We start from the raw sequence: 23,569 nt of genomic DNA on the forward strand, positions 1-23,569 counted from the left end.
TCTTGTTTGAGCCATCTGCTAAAAATTCAGACCATTTTGGCAATGAATAGTTCGAACTAAACACAGCGACCTTTTGTCTTCCTTTCACACTTCTACGACTTCTCTCACCTCCATTAAAGCTGATATCAGGGTATGTGTCACAAACAAAATCCACACCACATGTGTGATACACGCTTGCAATACTAACTATTCGTTGCAAAAGCTGGAGGAGCTGGAGGAGTCTGAATTTCGGCCATAGCATCAACCACAGCCGCATCACAGACTGGTAGCTGATCCTGGTTAACATAGATTGACGGTTGATTAGCAACATCTTTCTCAACAGCAGCCATCAGAACCAACTTAGCAGTCTTCAATATAGAGCCATCAGAGTTAGCCAGGGACCAGCTGATGTTGCCAAGAGAGAATGATAACACTTTGTTTCAAATCCAAGTTACGCTGTTGGCTGATGACTGATGACTACCAAATTCTCAAACAGTCTGTGCGAATACTCTAGGACTTTTTATTTTGATTTCTTCTTAGCTGATGGTAATTTGGTGAAGGTTTTGAGCGTGTTTGACTTGATACATGCATTGAAATCAATCTCTTGGGTGCTTAACCTCTTATGGACAAATTCTGAAAGCTGTTTCTCTCCTATCACTTTAGCCATTTCAAGATCCTGCTTCACTTCAATGGAGGCTTTTGCACCACTGGTAATATGTACTAGCTTGATGGTTTGAAACGCAAACAGAATTATTCTTGCTGTTATGAGTCTTTCATGACTTCCCTCATTTCCTCATCAGCCTTCCATGCCTTTTCACGCATCTCATAACTTGCTGCATCCGAATCACCAAGCACTGGCATCTTCTTCATGTCTGTATGTACAGCTGTTCGTTCCGGGTGAGATGGAGTCCAGCGTTGAGAGGCCAATGACTTCCTGGTAAACCCTGTGATTCCACCGTGAGACTTTGAGTCTCTTTTAACTGTTTGCTCAATAGATTGACTACAAGCGATAGAGATGTCGTGATTGATAAGTAAAATACCCCTTCTTCATAAGAGCCTCATACACCTTGCTATGCGATACTTTCAGATTAGTCATCTCTGCATAGTACAGCGTGCTATATCTAGCGTAGCTTGTGTGGTCATATGCAAAAAGCCAAGGAAGGATCATACATGCAATTTACCTATACATTTATGTCCAAATTGTAGGCTATAACATGTCATGGAAACTGCAAAGAGTTAGTTTTGCTGCTCACAAAATGTGCAGACATGAATGAAAATGTTTTCTTTTTCTCCCACCAAAGTACCATCATCATGGAGTAATCATCATGAGTTTGTAAAGTAATAAATATCTAGTCTTACCTCTTCTGCTGTATCACATTCTTTCTGTTTCTTCTCATGTTTTTTCTCAGCTCTTTCCATAACGAGTTTGTTACAATACTTTTCATAACATGCATAATGACATAACAAGTCTGAACTCTCATCAAAGTTCTTAAAGCTTAGCACTTTTTGAGCAATTTCACATTGAATGCTCTCTTCTTCCAATATCAACCATCTCTTTGAATACTGTTTGGCTGTCTCATATTGAAGTTTAGTCAATAGTTTAGTGACTAGGGCTTCATTCACAGACTGATCAAGACAGTGAAACAAGCAGTCTTGCTGCATTCTTGGCATGGGTTAAGAAGTGCTGAGAGTTGACTCACCTAATCTCAAATAAAAGCATTTATTAATTTTCGAGATTATAAAATAGTTTTCTTTGTCTGGTATGTAAGGTTTTCCAAGCAAACTTGGAGTTGCCCCCGCCCATTTCAAAAGTTCTCTCTAGCTCAAAAATGTGCTAACACATAGGTGTAGAAACATAATTGAATTCAGCATAAATTTCTGACTGAAACATCTTTGTTTGAGTAGCCCACCCTCTGAAGGAATAAGCTGAAAGATAAGTTCATGTTCCTGCTCTACTATTATAACTAGGTGAAACGATAAAAAAAGCTATGAAACGATGATTGGTCATAACAAAAAGTTAAAATCTTATTAATTGGTAAATGTATTAATGAGTTGTAAAATTATTACTTTTAGTTATATATATATATATATCTATATATATATATATACGGGAGACTCGAAGCTAAAAATCAATTTACCGCCATTCTCCTATCTTCCTCTGCAGCATAATGCTGCTGATGCCTGTCAGCTCTAAACACATGCTGTCTGCCCCAATCTTTAACCCCCTGATGCCCAGAAAGCTTTCAAGTCACCTTCGCTAAATCTGGAAGCATTGTTACAATTCTGTTGTTCATCAATAAAACGTGTAGATGTAATAATTCAGTAAATTAACGATGTCAATTAATTCAGTAAATTAAATAACGATGTCGTTGCGCAATCTAGTCATTGAGTAAAATCCCTAACAGCTCACAGACAACGTGTTTTACATTCTTAACATTAATTATGACCTATATAAAAATTTCATGCTGATGATTTGCTAAAGAAAGACAATATATTTATCGCTCACTGACTCTTTCATATACGCTCACTATACACGTCACGAATGAAGCACCCGCTTGAATCTGAGCATTTCAAAAACTGTTCTGAATCAAACGCTTATATCTCTTGACAAGGCTAGTCTACAGAGACAAAAATGACATCAAATTGTAGCTGATGTGTTAGCCTTATATTTGTCTTAACTTGATTTGATGGACTTCCTTGACGCAATCACATCTTGAATACGACCACTGGAATGATGCCGGCTGAAATGCTGATAGGTCGCAACATAAAGACCCAACTTTATTTGCCAAGGTTAAATAAAGATGTGAGGACAACTGCTCCTGAAAAAGCTATCAGTTACACCCCAAGGGCCCCGGTGTGGAACCAATCATACCAGACCAACTCGACCAGGTGGTTACAAGGTAGTATAATGGGAGCCATTGGACATTGTATGCATCGAGTACAAAACGCTGCTGACGACCAACTATGTGTCCGGAGACTCAAGGACCAATTACGCCAGAGGAACATGGCACATTACACCGCAGCAGACCCAATGCCACCAGTTGACAGTTCTAACTGTGCTAACCTCAGAACCTAACTTCAGAAGTCCACTAGTATTGTATCGACTGATGGTAACTCGGCCACTTCAGACACCTCATTTAAAACTATCACCACAGCTTAACCGACACATGACTTGTCTCCGACGATACAGCGATCTTGACAAACATGACGACTATTTGCTTATCTTAAAGATTATGAACTATAGACCGTGGACTGTCAGAATCTTTTATGACACTCTCCTGGTAGTGGGAGAAATGTTGTGCTATTAATCTTACTTTATGTACGTTATTTGACTTACACTATTTCTTGAGTAATGAAGACAATCACAAGCCACAATCAAGAGAATCGTTTTTGTCAAACTTATATGTCCTCAAATACAAGAGGTATGTGAATCTAAACTGTAGGTAGTGTATGTTATGTGTTTCTGTTACTTACTCTACAACCAAAGATAAGGATTACAGAGACTACAATTTCATTCAGGTGTCTCCAAGGTAAAGTAACAATAAAAGCCTCTCTGTATTTTTTTGCTTCAGTTTTACATAGAATTTAGGATTAAACATGTTTTTAATTTACTTGAAGTAATTATCATGGTTTTTTGGTTTCGAAAAATACACTAATTTTATAAAAAACATTTGCTCCAAAATAAAATTGGTTTTGACATAAGCTGCAATCAAACTGCTTTTAAGTAGCAAAGTGACACTAACCTTAATTTAGTAGTGCATGTGTGAAACGGACTACATCAGAGCTGAACTCCTCTGGAATCTCGAAGGCAGCAAAGTGGCCTAAACGAATGTGATAATATGGAAAACATAATAATTGAAAGATCACTACAACTAGCATAAAAATGGTTTACAGAGTTGAGCGTACAGTAAGTTGATGCTAAGTAAACACTGCGTATTAAGTACTGTTCCATAGCCAAACATGTGCAGTGAAATCGTACTAGTAAGTCGGAGGGGCTTAGACAGTATTAGGTTAGGAAACATGAGAAACACATGCAATCTAATTGCATGCCCCTCAGAACTGATTGGAGTACAAGAAAGTAGGCTGATAACGGAGTCGGATGTGTTAACAGTGAATAAAAATGTGCGGTTTGGTGCGTCAGAAAAAGTCAAACCTTTGCCTTACAGCAAAATGCTTACAGTATATGCAAAAATATTTTATTGAATGAGTTCTTAGGCCATTATCGCCGTGCTGGCATGCAGCAAATAACTCAACAACTCCAAGTTGCATATTGCATTCTGAGAACATTTTTATATTTGGCGAGGCGCATCCCCTCTTGTGTAGGAAATCTCAGAGCCCTCAAGCTTGAGAATACAAATTCCTAGTATAACTGATTGTGCCTGAGAGCTTTATAAGAATGTTGCTATAGTAGAAGTTTCAGGTGTATTGAGATGACCTGACAAATGCGTACCTCCTTTCATCAGAACGGTATATTGAACCAGATTGCGAATCCTCAGTTCAGCAATAAATCTTGGACAGAAAGAAACCTCATGCTTTGTCATCAGGAGAGCACCTGCGACATCTGTTCTGGGGCTACGTTAAAATTACAAAATATAATGAAATAAGTTCCTCACATGACTTAATGAATAGCAACCTACACTCAGCTGTAACAATCTTTAGACGTAACAAAACCACACAAAAAAGTTATCTTTTCACTAGGTACCATAATAAAAGCATATGTGATTACTACTGATCCTGTGAAGGGAGTGCTAAATGGCATACTACTAGATAGAAACTGCGAGACTACTAAAACTACAAACTAGCCATTTAATTTTATTAGATAGAAAAGGTACAAAAGGTATATGCTGGAAACAGCTAAGTTAGCTTTGGTTTCCAGCCACAAAAGCATTAGAAACCGTGGGAATGCTTACCGTGTCACAAAATTAGATACACATGTCATATCAAATGTAATTTTATCATATGCACCTCTAGATAACCAGTCTACGCATTGGAAAAATTGAATGAGTAATATAGAGCCGTAGCTTGACGATGAACATTTCACTACATACTTATATGGTAGCGATCAAAAGTTTTTACAACTCACACCTAGCAAAAACTCAGAAAGGACTTCTGAGTATTAAGGAAAGTATACACATCCCCAACGCCTAATCCATAGCAATTACTTAATTTAAAAGCAGTTTATATTATATAATCACTTGTAAATCACCACTGGAAGTAGCATAAAATGCTTGTGCCTTGGTAAAATGAACAACACAGTGACATGACACTTAAGAACAAGTACTTGTTAAAAGTGCTTACAATGGTCGACGTTCAAACATGCTAAGGGCTTCTTTATAGAATCTGACTGAAGACTGTATGGAGTTGCTATGCCAGTATACTAGGACATTATTCAATGCTTCATCTATGGAAAAAGGAAGACTTTCTGTAGCTTCCTGTAGAGGCTTGTCAACATTTGAGCTGTCGGTACAAGTGTAGAATTTTTCCAAGATGTACACCGCCAGGCCCAAAGGAGAGTCTGTAAGAGCAGTTCCTACAAAAGATGTGAATTCATCATATAGTACCTAAAAGAGAGACAACCAATAATACATGTACCGTGAATGCAAACATGAGCAACATCCCTGATACATTGCAGCATGCCAGACTGAGATTCTTACAATGTACATTGTGAAATAAAATGTTTAATGTCAAATTGCGGTTTCCATATTACTCATTTATTCATTATGTAAAATGGGTAGAGCTTAAAAATAATAAGATGTCTTTTGAAATTTACAGCAATGCCTTGGCATCGTGCATCTTTGCATCTTGCCTCTGAGATCACATTTCATAGACACTGCCCTTGAAGCTGTGGTGTGCAAAATTGTAAGGTTGCAGGTATATAGAAAAAGCTGCAAATCTAAACTAGCTGATTTAACTATAAAAATCCTACGGCAAAATCTCAAATGCTGGAACTGCATACGTCATACTAGAGCTTTTTAGTCTTTGAATTTCAGCCCATTTTATTTAACCTTTAGAAACAATTGTTTAATTCAGTTCACTATGTAACAATTAGCTAAAAAAATGCTTACCATTGGACTGTTAAAATGAGCATCCCACCAGAAGAATACTACCATACAACTATGGCGTTATATCCCTTAACAAATACGGTTAAATTTCAAATAAGCAATCAACTAGACAAACATATTTTTATTTTACATATGACAAAAATGGAGCAAATGTTCAACTTAACACCTGATCCATTCTCAACACATGGCTTGCAAAGATTCTCAAATTATCGCAGTTTTCCTTTACATAGCTTGGTTCTACACGGTTTAAACAATATTAAATAGAGCCTCGCATTCGTCTTTTTAATTCTAAGTTCAGAGGTTCAAGGAGGTCGGTGTGAACAGTAATAGTGATGAAAAAAGGAACAAGCTAATACTTTCCTTAGAAATACATGTAAAGCAAAGATTTACATGTATAAAATACAAGCAATCATCTTTGGATTAGTTATTTTAAGAATCATATCAGCTACAAAGTCTTATAGTAGTTATTGTAAAGAAGGAACTTGAAACATGTAGGATAGGCTAAATGTGATGAATAAAGATGAAACGTAAAAATATTAAACTTCATAATAGCAGAAAAATTAATAAGCTGAGAGAATATAAAGCTTGCGTCATCTATGTTAGACTAGCTCTTGACACCACCTCTACGTATACCCTGTCCACCTAATGCATTATCAAGGTTACATCTCTCTTCGCCTATCATGACTCAAAAGTAAAGCGACAACAAAAACCTATTTTTATTGATTAATTTTTTATTAATTTATCTCACATATACATCTAACTTGGCGTTTCACATAGTTTTATATAATGTATTTGTTTTAGTGTTTTATGTATTTACAAGAAGTGCTTATCCTAAAGTTTTTGGGCTCTGGAACCAATTAAATGAAGCACATGCATCCCTCTGAGAATTTTTGCTGCAATATATGATGATTTCAGCATACAAAAAATTTATAACGCTATTATATAGTAGTAGAATGTTTGATTATGGTTAATTTCTGAAGCCATGATATGTTATAAAAAGAATACAAAAATTACAACATATGATAAACTGCAAACTGACATTTTAACCTTGAATCTTTAGATAAAATATCTACCACATCCTGCAGTTTACATATCGCAATGGCTGATAAAATATCTACCACATCCTGTAGTTTACATATCGCAACGGCTGATAGAAGGTACATCACTCCAAAGCAAGACCATAGGCTAAATAAATAAAATTGTCACTAAAACTTCAAACCTCTTTGAATCATTTCTTGTTTGTGTGAGTTGCCCACACATATGTACATTATTCTAACTCAGAGTTGTCTGCTCTTAAATAGCTGATTTGTGAGGCTATTATAAACATCATTGCTTCCTCACTATTTCACAGCTATTAAATATATGTTAAAAACCGAGAAAGTTTATGAACAAGTTTTTAGGACTCCTGTCACCATACAGTATGTTCAAAGTAGAGATGTACTCGTGATTGTAGACAATACCTAGTCGGAGTTTTTGCAAAACCAGTTAGCAAAAATTTCTGTTGATTGTAGGTAAATATCTCACTGAACCAAATAAATGTTAGGTATGCTTCTATAGAATACTACTATAGCACACTTCTATAGAATAACATTTTCTTATTAAACATAAGTACATAACATCCGACCTAAAAGTTTAAGAACTAAAACAGACGATCCAAAAAACGACTGACAAATAGCCACCCTCGGTTAACTTTAAGAACTCACCTACTGTGTCAGGTTTAGTGGCTTGCAGGTGACAATAACCTCCTTCCTTAAATAAGGAAGTATAGCCTGAAAAGAGTCCCTTAGCCTCAAAGAGGGCGAGTTCACTCCCTTGCATTAGCTGCCTTGGTGCAATTGTTGCTGCCAACTTAAATATAAAATAAATCTGTTAGAGTGACCGAGCAGAAAACACAGAGTTGTCAAAAAATGCTGCAAATTTCAGCCTACTTGAACATTGCATTTACCAGTGATAAATATTTGTATGTATGATATTGCTTTACTGAAATAAGATTGGCTAAAACAAAAACTGAAAAAAATGCATATCAATCCCTATTGAAGGGCTAATGGTGTGTGCAGTAGTTAGATGACATGAATACTCACTAGATACACTAACACGGTCTACCTTAGAGGTTGACTTGCAATAAAATTCACATTACAGTTATTTGGTATCAAAAGATTCACCATGTCTTACTCTGTTGTGTTGTAAGTGCCAAATATGTGGAAATGTGATTACAAACTCTTAAAAGCTCAAAAACGAAAAGCCGCCGTAGATTGGAATCTCTTTATTTCGATGACGTATAGCCATGAAATTTGGTTATTGTCTTGTCATGTGATCTTCTCACATGAATTGAAAGGCCAATAAAAAGCTCAATATAAAACTTGTCGTAGCACTAGTTTATGATAAACACTTCGGGTTTTACCGAAAACCCCGTATCAAATATAGATGCTCGCTACTTTACAGTTTTGTTTCGGTTTGGTCTAATCAGCAAATCGTAATCTAATCATGTGACCTAATACTTCGCAAATAATTTTTGAAGCACTTTTCGATTATCACAAGTGACCAACAGGCTCGTCATGATTATCAGACAATGATATGTACTCCTTCAATCTAAAGCTAAAAAATTAAACAAATTTTTACGGTAAGTTATAAGATATCACTGCTAAAAGTGACAGCATTACGATGACGATAAAACAGACGCGTAAGAACAATAGACATAGTTTTATTGAATGCGTGAAGTATTTGTAAAAATATTTCGACGAATAAGGTTGCATAAAAGTGTAAACAGAAACCATCTCTTACAACTACATCACATTTGAGACGTTTTGGAAAGAGAATCCAAGAGGTCTCGTGTGGCTGCGATTTTCTGTTCGTTTTTGAGCTTTTAAGAGCTTGTAATCACCTTTCCACATATTTTTTATTTTATTTTACACCTACAACACAACAGAGTAAGATATATTGAATCTTTTCATATCAAACAACTGTAATGTGAATTTCGTTGCAAGTCAACCTTTAATGTAATCATAACTAGAGCAGGCCCATCATCGTCAGATATATCTATGCCAGGTGAATTGAGCTGCTAGAATACTGACAGATAATATAACAAAGTCATTCAAAGCACCGCCATGTCACCTCATACAAAGCTAACTCATTTTATGAACTGCGGCATCATATCAAAAACCACTGTGTCATGTCATATGCTGCTGTGTCACATCATACACTGACTTGTCATGTCATAGACTGCTGTGTCATGTCATACACTGATTTGTCATGTCATACGCTACTGTGTCATAAGTAACAAAACATGTTGCATCATTACATACCCAGGTGTAACAAAACATCATATCACCACACACCCAAGCGTAACAAACTCTCTCATACAAATCATTGTAAAGGCAAAATGTCATCACTACCGTGTAGGGTAGAGTTCTGAGATCCTCATCAAATGCGGGAAGATTAAAAATGTTGGTATGAAAGCCAATAACTCGTTCAGGATAGAATGTTACAATATATTCAGTAACAAGCGCACCCCAATCACCACCCTGAGGAATATACTTGTCGTAGCCCAACTTGTTCATCAATTTGTTAAAAATGGCGGCTGCATACTCTGGGTTAAGACCTAAAAACAAACACACAACTTATCAAGACAGATATTATTGAGTATAAGCACGTGATTGAAGTAGCTAACCATTGCTTGTCTTGTATCATCTGTATATTTAGAGAAAACAGGGAATAAACCTTACTACCGACAATTAAATTTGTTATCGAGGCATTAGGTAAGAATAGCAGAGATTCTGAGAAATGTACTGAACCAATCAAACAAAATGTTTGCATTAAAATTATATCACCTAGCGGCTAGCACACCTAGCATGTCGTAATATTTTTAAGGGTTTATCAAAAGGATGCATAGTTATAGCTACATATATGTATTAACTTTACACTATGACATGTAACCTAAATGAAGCTGTATAAATATATATCTAAATACATAATAGTATGGGTAAGAAGAATAATCCTTAACTATGCTAAAAGGACCTAGAAATCTGTTTTGTGCAACTAGCTGTGTCTACATAGATATGTATAAATATCTTCGGATTTTATCGGTTTTGTTGGTTCGTTGGTCCCTGTTGGAAATCGATATGTTCGGACTTAGAGAGCAGAAGATTGGCATGTAAGACCCTTGGAAAAAACCTAATAGAGGGTGTGCTAAGGTCAATGGCAGCGTGGAAGGCCAGCTGCTGGGGCTGAAGTAGTGAAATTTGCTTGAAAATTATGGAAATAAATGTGCTTTCACTTTAGGATTGGAGTCAAGTAAATTTTCTGATAATTCCTGCTAGCATGTTGTGGCAATTGAAAAAACTGGTACAACAATTGAAAATATTATTCAATACTTCATACATGATCAGCAATGAAGCAGGTTTGAGCTTGTAATATACAAAGGTTATAAGACTGAAGTATCTGTATGTATCATAGTCTTAAATGAACTTTCAGAAAGTACAAAAGTTGTCAGTTTTCTAAATCAAAGTTATTACCAAAGCAAAACCATTTGTACGGTCAAATTTACTTTTATAATGAAAAGAAAATGTTTATTCAATGTTTATTTACTTTCATTTAAATATAAAACATTTTAAATCATAGAAAGTCAGAAAGTCTTTTTGAATTTTTTATTCGTCTTACTAATAAAGAACCACAATGCCTCCCATGGTGAGAACAACAATTGTAAAATCGAATGAAGCACCAAAAAGAAACAGCAGAGAAAATGTAAGTCACAGGAACTTGATAGACCTGAAGAGCAAAGATAACAGCGAGACTTCGAAAGAAGGAACCCCAGAACCGACAGTGGCAAGAATTGAAGGAGAATAGATCACAAGTGAACAATTTTTCATAATAAAACTGCTGAAAAAATTGCAGAGAGGAATGAAGCCAAAGAATTTGTATTGCATAAAAGCATCGCAGTGAAATGGTCCAAAAAACTGCTCAAAGAAATGAAGCACAAAAGAATAATCCATAGCATGAATTTTACATGTCCAAATTGCGGAGCGAAATGATAGAATAATGAAACACCTGGTATGTGTGGCTCTGGAGAGAAAATTAGGCTTGTGGAATATTAGAAATACCATGTTTTTCATGTTTGCTTTGAATTGTCATTATGAGAAAATGAATAAATAGCTTTATTAAAATGAACATTCTATTTTACAAAATTAAATATGACTACTTAAAAGTTAAAACAGCTCTTGATTTTAGTTTCTGGCTAGTATACAGGATATTATGTATATACAGTATAGTATATCACGTATACAATATAAACATGATATATATAGATAGCATATAAAAAATTTTTCCTCAACCTAGTTTACCCAAGTGGGTAGTAATGTCTACTTAGGCTCGGATCTCCTACCAGAACTTGGGAATTTGAGCACTCGTCTTATGGCTTGAGCCATTCCCAAGAACGTGCTTTATTGCTATTCACTTGTGTTGATTGTTGCCAGTACTTAGACAAGCCACATTTGATGTGCAAGTGTTATGGCACCCAATGCTCTAACTACTACTGAAATTATGGCTGCTCTTACATGCAAGCGATTTTCAATCTTCTCTCTGAGCTTTAAATATTTCTCTATTTTTTCCTTCTCTTTGCTGGCTATGTTGTAGTCATTGTTTTTTTGTCCACCACTACAATATTTAGCTAGTTTGCCAAAACATGCTTGCCAGTACAGATGTAAAAGTCCCAGAGGAAGTTAGGGCATCCATTTTCATTGACCTTCTCTGGGTCTGTACACCAATTTTGTTTCATGGTTGTTGTTTTGTATAATCCCAAGTAGTTGTATCCTTCTATGTCTTTGATGGTACCATTTGTCATTTCCAGGTATCTGTGTGCACAGTATGTCTTTTTTGAGAATAAGCTTTCCAGATTTATCAATACCAAAGATCATTCTGATGTTATTGCTATAGACCAGAGCAATTTTTATTAGCGAAACAATGTCACTTTCCTTACTAGCATACAGCTTGATGTCATCCATGTCGAAGAAGTGGTATTTTTGTAACAAATCCTAGACTTAGCTGTACATGTTTGCTGCATATAGATGTGTGGGTGGCTTTATTATTCATATTTGCTAATGTTTTTAATAAATTTATTATGCGTGACTAGCACTTCGTGTTGTTTGTGAATATATATAGCATCGTTTGTTGTGACTACTGCAGTTTACTTTACTATGCTGTGTACATAACCACTGCAGAACTCATCATGCATTTCTCATGATTGTGCAGTTGACGTAGATTGTGCATGTCCATCCATGAATTTTGTAAAAGTTTTGTTTTTGTTTATAAGAAGACAGTGCTCTGCAGTAAGAAGCTTCTTTTACAAGTTATTCAATCAGGCTACTTGATATTTCGCTGAGACACTACATGTAAATAAATGTAGTTTTATTTCAACAACAGACCAACCTTGTTCATCTTACCGACATGGTAACAAACCTGAGACCACTCTTCAACTAATACCCATATTGGGTCCAATTCAGCATATTGCTTAGGGGGTTCGGGCATTTGTAGAAGGGCAGCGAAGATAAGGAGGTGCCTTGATAGATACCATGGTTGATTTTAACACTTGCCAGCTTTTTTCTATTAGCCTCCTGATGTCTTTTAGTAGGTCATTGACATTTCCATGAACGCCACAAGGGCAGAGTGGACATTGTACAACCTTAAGCAATCGAGGATCAAACTGTGGGTAATTGAGTCAAAGGCCACTTTGTAGTCAACCCAATCCATCCTGACAGGCCATCCAATCCACCAATTTATAAACTAGTATATAAATTTTTTCTCACCCTAATTAACCAAAGTTGGTAGTAATGTCAACTCAAACTGAGAGTCCGACCAGAGACCTGAGCGTTTGAGCACTCACCTAAAGAGCTCAGCCATTCCTGATAATGCACTTTTCTGCGACTGACTTGTGTTGATTGCTGCTGCTATTTGGGCAAGCCACATTTGATATGCAGGTGTTATTGGAGCCAATGCTAATTGGCTTCAATAATGAAAAAATGGCTACCGAAATTAGTTGTTGCAACGTTAGTAAAGGAAATGTACTTTTAGAGTCAAATAGGTCTTATACTCTTAAAGCTTAACCGAGGCCAAAGTAACAAATAAAAATCAAAGTTGTTGAAGACGCTACTCTAGAGCATGTCATTACCAAGCTAGTAGTTATCCGTGTAAAAGTATTTGCTAAATATTATTTACTACCAATAGGAAATTATCGAAGGCCCTTACCAGTTCTGTAGGCAGCCTCGCTGAAGCCATAACCAGGCAGAGATGGTATGATCAAGTCGTAAGAGAATTCATGCAGCTCAGCTTTCTGCTGGAGCAGAGGAATCGCTTTGTAAAACTCATAGAAAGATCCAGGCCATCCATGTATAAGGAGCAAAGGTACACGCTGTAGGTCTGTAGCAATTAATTTTAGTATATATGCTTGTACAAGTCTTACTAGCAGAGTCCAGATCATCAACCAAATACAGAAATTTTAGACGGGGCGTACGGTAATCCCTCATTGTTCACAGTTAATCGAGACCAGCATCGTCTGTGAAAAGTAAAAATCCGCAAAATAGTAACTAATAAAATCATATTTTATGAAGTTAATTTTTCATTAATCGTAAGTATTTCCTCCTTTTCATTTGACATTTTTGACGGTCGATGGCATTTTAAGAGGCATGATGAAGGGTATAACAAGACTTTTACACTTCACAAACCGTAATAAGAATATAACGAACTGCAACGACTGCTATCACAATGGAGCTCTTGAAGTGATCAATAGGCAAGAGAGTATGAGATATATTTATGTGTTTTAAGTATTTTAGTTTTTCGTTCAGTTCTTTTCTTCAATTTCTAATTAATATTTTTTTACTCTATGAATAACTGAAGCCGCTAAAGTACAACTGGGAAGTAGCGAGGAGTCTATACCTATAAATCTCAAAATTTGTGTGTCTGTTCTTCTGTACTTCAGTATGTCAAGCTATAGCCATGAAAATCTTGGAATTAAAAGCTTGCATCATGCTGGATTTGAACTCACGAAGATTGCAACTGCATGTCAGTAAACCCATCGTCTACAAGTCAAACTACAAATCTACAAAGGCTCTTACGATTACATAACTATTACTATACACTGTATTCCATTTTCCCGATTTCACGGGCTAAATGATGTATTAATTGAAACTCTATAAACTCTATGAAACACGATGCTTCTTCGTACTAACAATACTAGGGCTAATTTGTTTTCGATATCAACAAACATTTCTCTCAAAATTAAAATTTGGCGATTGTATCTCAGCTTATCCTCATCCGTTATGTTTAAAACGGGTTCGAAAACATATGAGTCATAAAATTTTAGTTAAAAGTTTAATAAAATGCATACAAAACTTCCTTCAAGTATGTTTTACTAAACTAAATTCATTTAAAGGATGACTTGCCACAAAATTCACATTACAGTTATTTGGTATCAAAAGGTTCACCATGTCTTACTCTGCAGTGTTGTAGGTTCAAAATGTGTGGAAATGTGATAACAAGCTCTTAAAAGTTAAAAACGAACAGTTAATCACAGCCATCACTGAAACACCGTAGGTTGGAATCCTTCTCTAGAACGGCTCAAATGTGACGCAGTTGAACACGATTTGCTTCTGTTTATGCGATCATGCAACCTTATTCGTCAAAATATTTTCACAAATACACTTCACACATTCAATAAAACCATGTCTATTGTTCTTACGCGTCTGTTTCATTATCAATGTAATGCTGTCACTTTGAGCACTGATATCTCAAAACCTAGTCTAAAAATTAGTTTAATTTGTTAGCTTAAAGGAGTGCATATCATTCTCTGATAAACATGACGAGCCTGTTGGCCATCTGTGATAGTTGAAAAATGCTGCAGAAATTGTTCGCACCATTTGGCAGGAAGTATGGGTCACATGATAAGATTACAACTAGAAGATTAGACCAAGCTGAAACAAAACTGTTAAGTAGCGAGTATCTATATTTGATAGGGGTTTTCCGGTACAACCCGAAGTGTTTGTCATTAACTATTTGCCACGAGATGTTTTATATTGAACCTTTTATTTCACGTGATAACATCACATGTCAAAACAACAACTATGTCGAGTTGAGTACGTTATCAAAATAAAGGGATTCCAACCTACGACGTTTTCGTGATGGCTGCGATTAACTGTTCGTTTTTTAGCTTTTAAGAGCTCATAATCACATTTCCACATATTTTGCACCTACAACACAGCAGAGTAAAACACGGTGAACCTTTTGATACCAAATAACTGTAATGCGAATTTTGTTGCAAGTCAACGTTTAAATATTGGCAGGTGTAATGAGTGCAAAAATAGTAATGGATAGCACACCTGTCTGCAGAACTGAAGGTTCCTAGTTTATTTCTAGCGTGAAGCCGATGTTCCATTCTTATAACTTTATCGCCATAACTGGACACACGACAGACAGGCAACAAATAAGCACTTGAGATGTATATATACACAGACTAGCTGTACTACCCGGCATTGCCCGGGTAATAAAAAAGTCTGGACAGAAAATTGATTTGTATTTAACATATAACAACATTTCCCATTCTAACTTTCAAACTGCATATCATGAGAGAAGTGTTTTGTGTATTTGAAATAAATTAAGAGAAAAATAAAAACAACTGTAGAGGTTTTAAAACTTTGTCAAACAACTGTAACTTTCAAGCTACTAGCCTGGCACATTGCCAATGGGGAATTGCAGTAAGCTGCTAGGTTTCTAATGACGGTACTCCATGACATTGCGTCAGCATTGTTGTCCAGCTACAGTTATTCTAATAATAGCTATAGCCGAAATGCGTACCAACATATCCACAGACATACTTTGATAAATCTATATATATATTTCTCAAAGTATGTCAGTATGCATTCCGGCTATAGCTAGTATTAGAATAGCCTAGCTGGGCAACAATGCTGACGCAATGTCACAGAGTATCGTCATTAGAAGCCTAGCAGCTTACTGGAATTTTCCATTGGCAATGTGCCAGGCTACTAGCTTGAAAGGTACAGTTGTTTGACAAAGTTTTAAAACTTTTACAGTTGTTGTCATTTTTCTCTTAATTTATTTCAAATACACAAAACACTTCTCTCATGATATGTAGTTTGAAAGTTAGAAAGTTGCACATCATCGGTCACTATATACTTGAATCTTATAAAATCGAATGATTATTCTTACAGCTAAATATTGTAATAATCTTATAAGAATCATTAAAAAAATATCATCGTCATTTCCTTTACTCTCACTACTTTGGACATCAGTTGGAATACTAAAGTACTCATTCATTATAAGTGTCCAAAATGTCAGAGTCCGGTAGACTCGGCAAAAAAGAAACGATTACTTTTCAGTACTTCTACGTTAATTACAGAAACCTTCGGCAATTGGACAATGGCATAGACCGGTGAAATGTGCACGTTTTTCTCGTGAAATGCACGCAACTTAATGGTTCTAGTCTCTGTCGCACGGCCTTATCGGCGTTTCGCTGGCCGGTGTAAAGTTTGATTAAAAAAGGCTTGTCAAGTTTTTATTGCGATTTTAGGCCAAATTAATCTGTCTATTTATACATGTATATAATCCGATCAGATGGGTTAGTTTTAGGATATTGCATCAACTTTTCAAAGACTTGGTAACATAATTATTTAAATATGTTTAAATGTGTTTTGTATCATTATTATACTTAAACAACTCTACACAAAAATGGTTAAATTTTTTGATGGGATTTCGGTACAAGGGTTTGGTAACGGCTGTTGACGGATAATTTTTCGGGAGTTGTGTGCACACATGCATTTATCATAAAGCTCCCAAACAATTGCTTCGCTCGTGTTTGGTCGTGGGATAAAATAAATTTGGTCTTGTCAACTCTAGCATAGAAAGACTAGTAACCGCACTTTGAGTCGTTTTATATCATAGTTAAGGTGGCGAAATGACAGATGACAAAAACTATTTAGTGAGAGTGATTCATCGCGGCTTAGCAACCAAAAATGTTCGTTTTTTACCAAATGAAAAAAGTGGTACATGAGTTAGCATGAGAACTTACCAGGCTTGCCAGAGACCTTTATGTAGTGTATTTTCAGTCCATACAGAGTAAGTTTATAGTGGTCATAACTGTTCATCTATAAAAGTAGGTTCCCAAAGGTAAGTTTACAGAGATCAATAACATCCACCTCCAAGTGGTAAGCGAATGAAGGTAGATTCAAAGAGCTTAGAAACATTCATCTACTAGCAAACATCTTTAATTCATCAAAGTAAAAGACTATCTAAACTATTCATCAAAGTAAAAGACTATCTAAACTATTCATCAAAGTAAAAGACTATCTTAACTATTCATCAAAGTAAAAGACTATCTAAACTATTCATTAAAGTGAAAGACTATCTAAACTATTCATTAAAGTGAAAGACTATCTAAACTATTCATCAAAGTAAAAAACTATCTAAACTATTCATCAAAGTAAAAGACTATCTAAACTATTCATTAAAGTGAGAGACTATCTAAACTATTCATTAAAGTGAAAGACTATCTAAACTATTCATCAAAGTGAAAGACTATCTAAACTATTCATCAAAGTAAAAGACTATCTAAACTATTCATTAAAGTGAAAGACTATCTAAACTATTCATTAAAGTGAAAGACTATCTAAACTATTCATTAAAGTGAAAGACTATCTAAACTATTCATCAAAGTAAAAGGCTATCTTAACTATTCATCAAAGTAAAAGACTATCTGAACTATTCATTAAAGTGAAAGACTATCTAAACAATTCATTAAAGTGAAAGACTATCTAAACTATTCATTAAAGTGAAAGACTATCTAAACTATTCATTAAAGTGAAAGACTATCTAAACTATTCATCAAAGTAAAAGACTATCTTAACTATTCATCAAAGTAAAAGACTATCTGAACTATTCATTAAAGTGAAAGACTATCTAAACTATTCATTAAAGTGAAAGACTATCTAAACTATTCATTAAAGTGAAAGATTATCTAAACTATTCATTAAAGTGAAAGACTATCTAAACTATTCATCAAAGTAAAAGACTATCTTAACTATTCATCAAAGTAAAAGACTATCTGAACTATTCATTAAAGTGAAAGACTATCTAAACTATTCATTAAAGTGAAAGACTATCTAAACTATTCTTCAAAGTGAAAGACTATCTAAACTATTCATCAAAGTGAAAGACTATCTAAACTATTCATCAAAGTAAAAGACTATCTAAACTAACAGCCAGGTGACGCCCAGCCACCAGTCACATCTTCAGTGTGTTAGCGCCTTTAAAATATACACGACTTGTTAAATATTTCAAAAGTTTTTTAAATACCTCTTTGAAATTCATCGGTAATGTAATTCATGATAATGTACAATGTAATAGATTCCTAGTTTCTAGATACTATTGCAACCGCCAGTTTAAAACTCATTTGGCAAGCTTGAGTCGTCTTTCATACTTTGATCATATTTGATTCATTTTGAATTAAATATAATTTTTGAATTTTGAAAAGCATCAACCTCAAGAACTTACCAACTTAGCCCAATTCGTTAAATTAAATTTTAGCATTTGGTCTCGTAGCTGTGACAGACCAGCACTCGGATAGCCATAGGTCATGTTTGCTTCTTCACTCAGTGCGGGTGGTAGCCTAGCTTGTCTCAATCTTCTCTTGTAGTCTGACACTTCAGCATCGCTTACCGCTACCTGCATTTAAAGAATGTACCATTTATATACCCTAGGACACTTAAGTATTCGCGGCATCTAACTTTCGCGTTTTCGCGGAGTCATCATCACGCGAAAAATTCATGCGCGAAACTAAACTATCATAACGAACTAGCGAAAATTCGAAATTAAATAGCTATGTTCTACACAGGCCTGTATTCACTGGTTGCAAGTTGGGAGGCTAATGTTAGACGACTAGTTATGAACATCTGGGGTGTGGAGAAGGAGGGGGGGGGGTGCTGTAAGCTCCCAACAGGTTTCTCTTATGTAAGGCCTCAGCCGGGCCTCTCACGTGAAATTTTAAAAAATTTTATTGGCAAGTATCAACATTTTTCTATTTTTTGAGATTTGCTTTGTTTTAGCTGATGTGACTGACAAAACGTTTTAAAATTAAAACAGGCAAAACTTGTATGCAGTTAAAAAGCTCAGAAAGAAGACATCTTTTTCTTTTAAGCGTTTTAACAAAGATCATTTTTGCCGATTTTATTTCAAGTTCATTAAGTAGGATATGGGCAAGCAGATGTTTGCTAAAACTTGATATTTTGCAAACCTTTATAAAAGTCGTTAACAAGAATATTTTGCCGCTGATGAAGATAATAATGACGCCTAAGAACTACTAAAAGTTGATGTTTGTATCTATGGCTTCGAATAAAGTGATATTCTACAGCGATAAAAACCTTTCTATAGCCGTTGGACTATGAAATTCCTAAAAAGTTGGGGCGTCTTAGCCGGCCAGCTGTCCAAGGGAATACGGCCCTGTAGTTCATTGATATCCACAACGAAATCGTGATATTAGAAATGCAGATAATTTTGTGTGTGATTGAGCTCATTGGGAAATTTCTAGTAAATTCGTTAATACACCGAATGAGCAGCATGGCAAAGCAAATTAAGATAACAATTTTTTTTGGAAAAGCCAAGACAAACGAAGAAGATGATGATATCAGTTTAGTCACCGAATTTGTAACTGATGAAGATGAAAGTCTGGTAGGTGAAGTCATACAATTAAATAATACTTATTGTAGTGATGAATTTTACTGCCAACCAAAAACGATAACAACCCTCACCAGGTCCAACCATGTTATACAGTTCCGGTTGTGATGTTGGTTGTTATCTATTTTCTTTTTTATGAGACATGTACTGTATTTCATTTTTTTTAAATTTGAAATATTGTGAACTCAAAACGTGCCATGGCCATCGCTTGCTATAAATACTTGAGATCTAATATTGGTACTATATCGGTCACGACGGAAAGGACCGAGACGTCATTGATAGTCCAAGAAACAAATGGCAGCAAGCGATCACGTTGAATTATCGATTTCTGCCATACATTTATACCTGCGGGTTACAAATACAAACTAGTCGCAAATATAAAAACTTTTTTTACTAGAGGACCGGACCTGAAGAATCTAATTTGTTTGTTCCACTGTATTTATTTTCACATCACTATATTTTCGCACTCATCAGAGCTGCGAAAATAAGTTGCAGCGAAATTTTACTCTGTGTGCTACTCACGAAACTAAATACTAGCGAAATATAAGTGTCCTAGGGTAAATCATGTCAGGAACTTTCATGTCAGCCCAGACGGTGTTTGAACTATGTTTTAAGCAGGTTTGACTAGTTTTCTAGCACAAGCCACCACACATTCCATAAACGCAGTACTGGGTAGTGGGAGTTGACCCAAAGTACAACTGGCAACCTGATGTGATATTCAGGCATGTCTGTAGAATTGTTCATTCTATCCTTTTCTAAAACCTGTAGCTTAAGAAACAAATAGCCTGGTGGTAAGTCTAGCGTGCTCACCGATTGACATTTTAATACATTTTAACTAAATAATGGAAAGTTAAGCTATTATTAGTCACCTTAAACACACAAAAGCGTAAGGGAGGTCTCTTGCTTGTAGCTCCGGATCACAAGAACTTCTAAAAGGCATCATAGTATTATGGAAGAGGAACAGATAATTTATATACACTTGACTATGTTGCAATCTTAAAGTTTGACTTACAACAAAATTCACATTACAGTTATTCGGTATCAAAAGATTCACCATGATTTACCATTTCACACATTTTGCACCTACTGTGTTGTAGGTGCGAAATAAGTGGAAATGTGATTACAAGCTCTTAAAAGCTCAAAAACGAACAATTAATCGCCATCACGAAACCGCCATAAATTGGAACCAATTTATTTCTCTGACGTAGTCAAACGATTTGGTTATTGTTTTCACACGTGATGTTCTCACATGAATTGAAAGGCCAATAAAAGGCTCAATATAAAACGTCTCGTAGCACTAGTTTATGACAAACACTTCAGGTTTTACCGAAAAGCCCGTATAAAATATAGATGCTCGCTACTTTGCAGTTTTGTTTCAGCCTGGTCTAATCATCTAGTAGGATTTCTGATCATAAGACCCATACCTCCTGACAAGTAGCGTGAACAATTTCTGCAACATTTTTCGACTATCACAGGCTGTGTCATGTTTATCCGAGGATGATATGCACTCCTTCGAGCTAAGGTTAAAAAATTAAACAAATGTTTACAGTGGGTTTTGAGATATCAGTGCTCAAAATTACAGCATTGCAATGATGATGAAATAGATGCGTAAGGACAATAGACATAGTTTTATTGAAGGCGTGAAGTATATTTGTGAAAATATTTTGACGAATGAGGTTGCATGAAAGTGTAAATAGAAGTCATCTTGTTCAGTTACGTCCCATTTGAGCCGTTTTGGAAATAGATTCTAATCTACGACATTTTCGTAATGGCGGCGAATAACTGTTCGTTTTTGAGCTTTTAAGAGCTTGTAATCACATTTCCACAAATTTTGCACCTACAGCATAGCAAAGTAAGACATGGTGAATCTTTTGATACCAAATAACTGTAATGTGAATTTTGTTGCAAGTCAATCTTTAAGTAGTTTATGTATAATGTGTGCATAAAATTACAAACGAGGCCTCTAACAAGCCATAGAATATGCACACTCTAACAAGCCATAGAATATGCACACTCTAACAAGCCATAGAATATGCACACTGTTTAAATGATGGCAAGAAGATTAAATGTTCCGTGACTTTTTGTAAATCACTCGTGAGCTTTTTGCAATAGACATAAAAATTCCTTAAAGGTAACCCTGCAATGTAGAACAATGTGATGACCATTTATGTAAACAAAAATTGGGCTGTTATGTAATACAATCACTCAACGGCTGCTCAAAGCTACTAATTTTCCTATTGTAACCAGTCTTATAAACATAGACTAGCGGATCTAAAAATCCGAATAGTACAAAGTACTGCATTGAACAGCGTGGCTTTAGCAGAATAGTATTTTGCAATAGCCATGCAAGCTACATAAGGCTAAACAAATCTACATCTAAGCAACAGTAGCACAAATAACGTCTCTAGACGTTTTTCCGGTTTTTTACGACACCTTAAAACTCTCTGGCGGTAGGTTCTCAGCTTCTTGTGCCTCTATATCTGTCAGTTTTCCAAAGTTTCGCCATTCAGGAGCGCTGAGGAGTTCATGAGGCGTGAGCTGCCAACGAACTAAAAGCAATTAACAAGAAAATCGTTGATAGCTTTTTTTGTATTTAACAACAGTAGAACTACCAACCATTTAAAAATGGCTCAATAGTAAGCTTTACACTATAACTAACTAGCGGCATAAACTGTTAGTAAGGGATCACTACTGGACTGTGATTAGGTCATTAGTCAACCCAAACGGTGAAGGCACAGCTATGCAACAGTCTCAGCAGCTATGCGACAAGACCTCGACAATCTAATAAAATGGACTGATGATTGGCAAATGCCTTTCAACAAGTCATTCAACATGTCATTTTATCGTTGTCGGCCATCTTTATAGACAATTTTATCGTTAGAAACACGAAGCTTTTGCAATGATAATTCGAAAACGATGTTTTTGTTTGCAATTATTTATTATAGTATCAAAACAACACTTAAAAGTACTAATAAATCAAAGAAAAACGATCGTTTTCTACAAATATGGCGGCTTTTTCGTGAACGAGCGCATGTGCAAACGACTTGATGACGTCAAAAAAACGATGGATTGTCAATTGTTGAATGAAACTGTCTGAAACAACATTATAACCACCATATGTAGGGCATCGACCTATTAACAACCATCTATTTTAAATACTTGGGTGTTACAATTAATAATAGACTGTCCTTTGATGAACATATATATAGAAAATATAGCAAGGAGGGCTAAAGGAAGTTTGCATGTGCTGATGAGATCATTGAGAAGGTCTAAGCATTTGACGTTTTGCTTGACTTTTTCAATAGGGTCTGTCCATAATCTCTGTTGCAACATTTAGAGAGGTTTTTTGCATGTAGTTGCTTATTAAGGGTCCTTTGAACTTATTAAACACTACATGCTGACAGAATTTACAATTCTCTATGAACTGATATATTTGTTATGTGCACAACTCGTCTAGTTTCTTCAAACATTTCAAAAGCATGTGTCACTCTTGCAACGTCAGAGAATAGCGATTTTAAAAGTTACTTTAGCTACTAGAAAAATTCTGTGATTTATGATACATCACAGTGGTTTTGCTTAGTTATTATGTTTAGAACACGCATAGCTACATGTACAATAAAAACCATGTCACATAGTGATATAATTATGTCAAGATGAAGGTAAATTACAAGCCTTGAGGGTTTACTTGCAACAAAACTCACATGACAGTTATTTGGTATCAAAAGATTCACCATGTCTTACTCTACCGTGTTGTAGGTGCAAAATATGTGGAAATGTGATTACAAGCTCAAAAATGAACA

General features: G+C 35.5%; 1 protein-coding gene across 1 annotated transcript in view; it reads right to left on the reverse strand.

Moving 5' to 3' along the window:
• Positions 1-23,569, reverse strand: part of LOC137407099 (juvenile hormone epoxide hydrolase-like) — a 32,840-nt gene that overhangs the window by 5,664 nt on the left and 3,607 nt on the right. The window contains exons 3-11 of the mRNA XM_068093704.1: positions 22,203-22,318; positions 18,591-18,761; positions 17,110-17,185; positions 13,278-13,448; positions 9,434-9,639; positions 7,745-7,889; positions 5,278-5,509; positions 4,430-4,551; positions 3,723-3,800 (exon numbers count right to left, since the gene is read on the reverse strand). Coding sequence (XP_067949805.1) covers positions 3,724-3,800; positions 4,430-4,551; positions 5,278-5,509; positions 7,745-7,889; positions 9,434-9,639; positions 13,278-13,448; positions 17,110-17,185; positions 18,591-18,761; positions 22,203-22,318 — 1,316 coding nt within the window. The 3' untranslated portion in view covers position 3,723. The remainder of the gene's footprint in view (positions 1-3,722; positions 3,801-4,429; positions 4,552-5,277; positions 5,510-7,744; positions 7,890-9,433; positions 9,640-13,277; positions 13,449-17,109; positions 17,186-18,590; positions 18,762-22,202; positions 22,319-23,569) is intronic.

The sequence above is a fragment of the Watersipora subatra genome, chromosome 10 (genome assembly GCF_963576615.1).
Source record: "Watersipora subatra chromosome 10, tzWatSuba1.1, whole genome shotgun sequence".
Lineage (NCBI taxonomy): Eukaryota > Metazoa > Bryozoa > Gymnolaemata > Cheilostomatida > Watersiporidae > Watersipora > Watersipora subatra.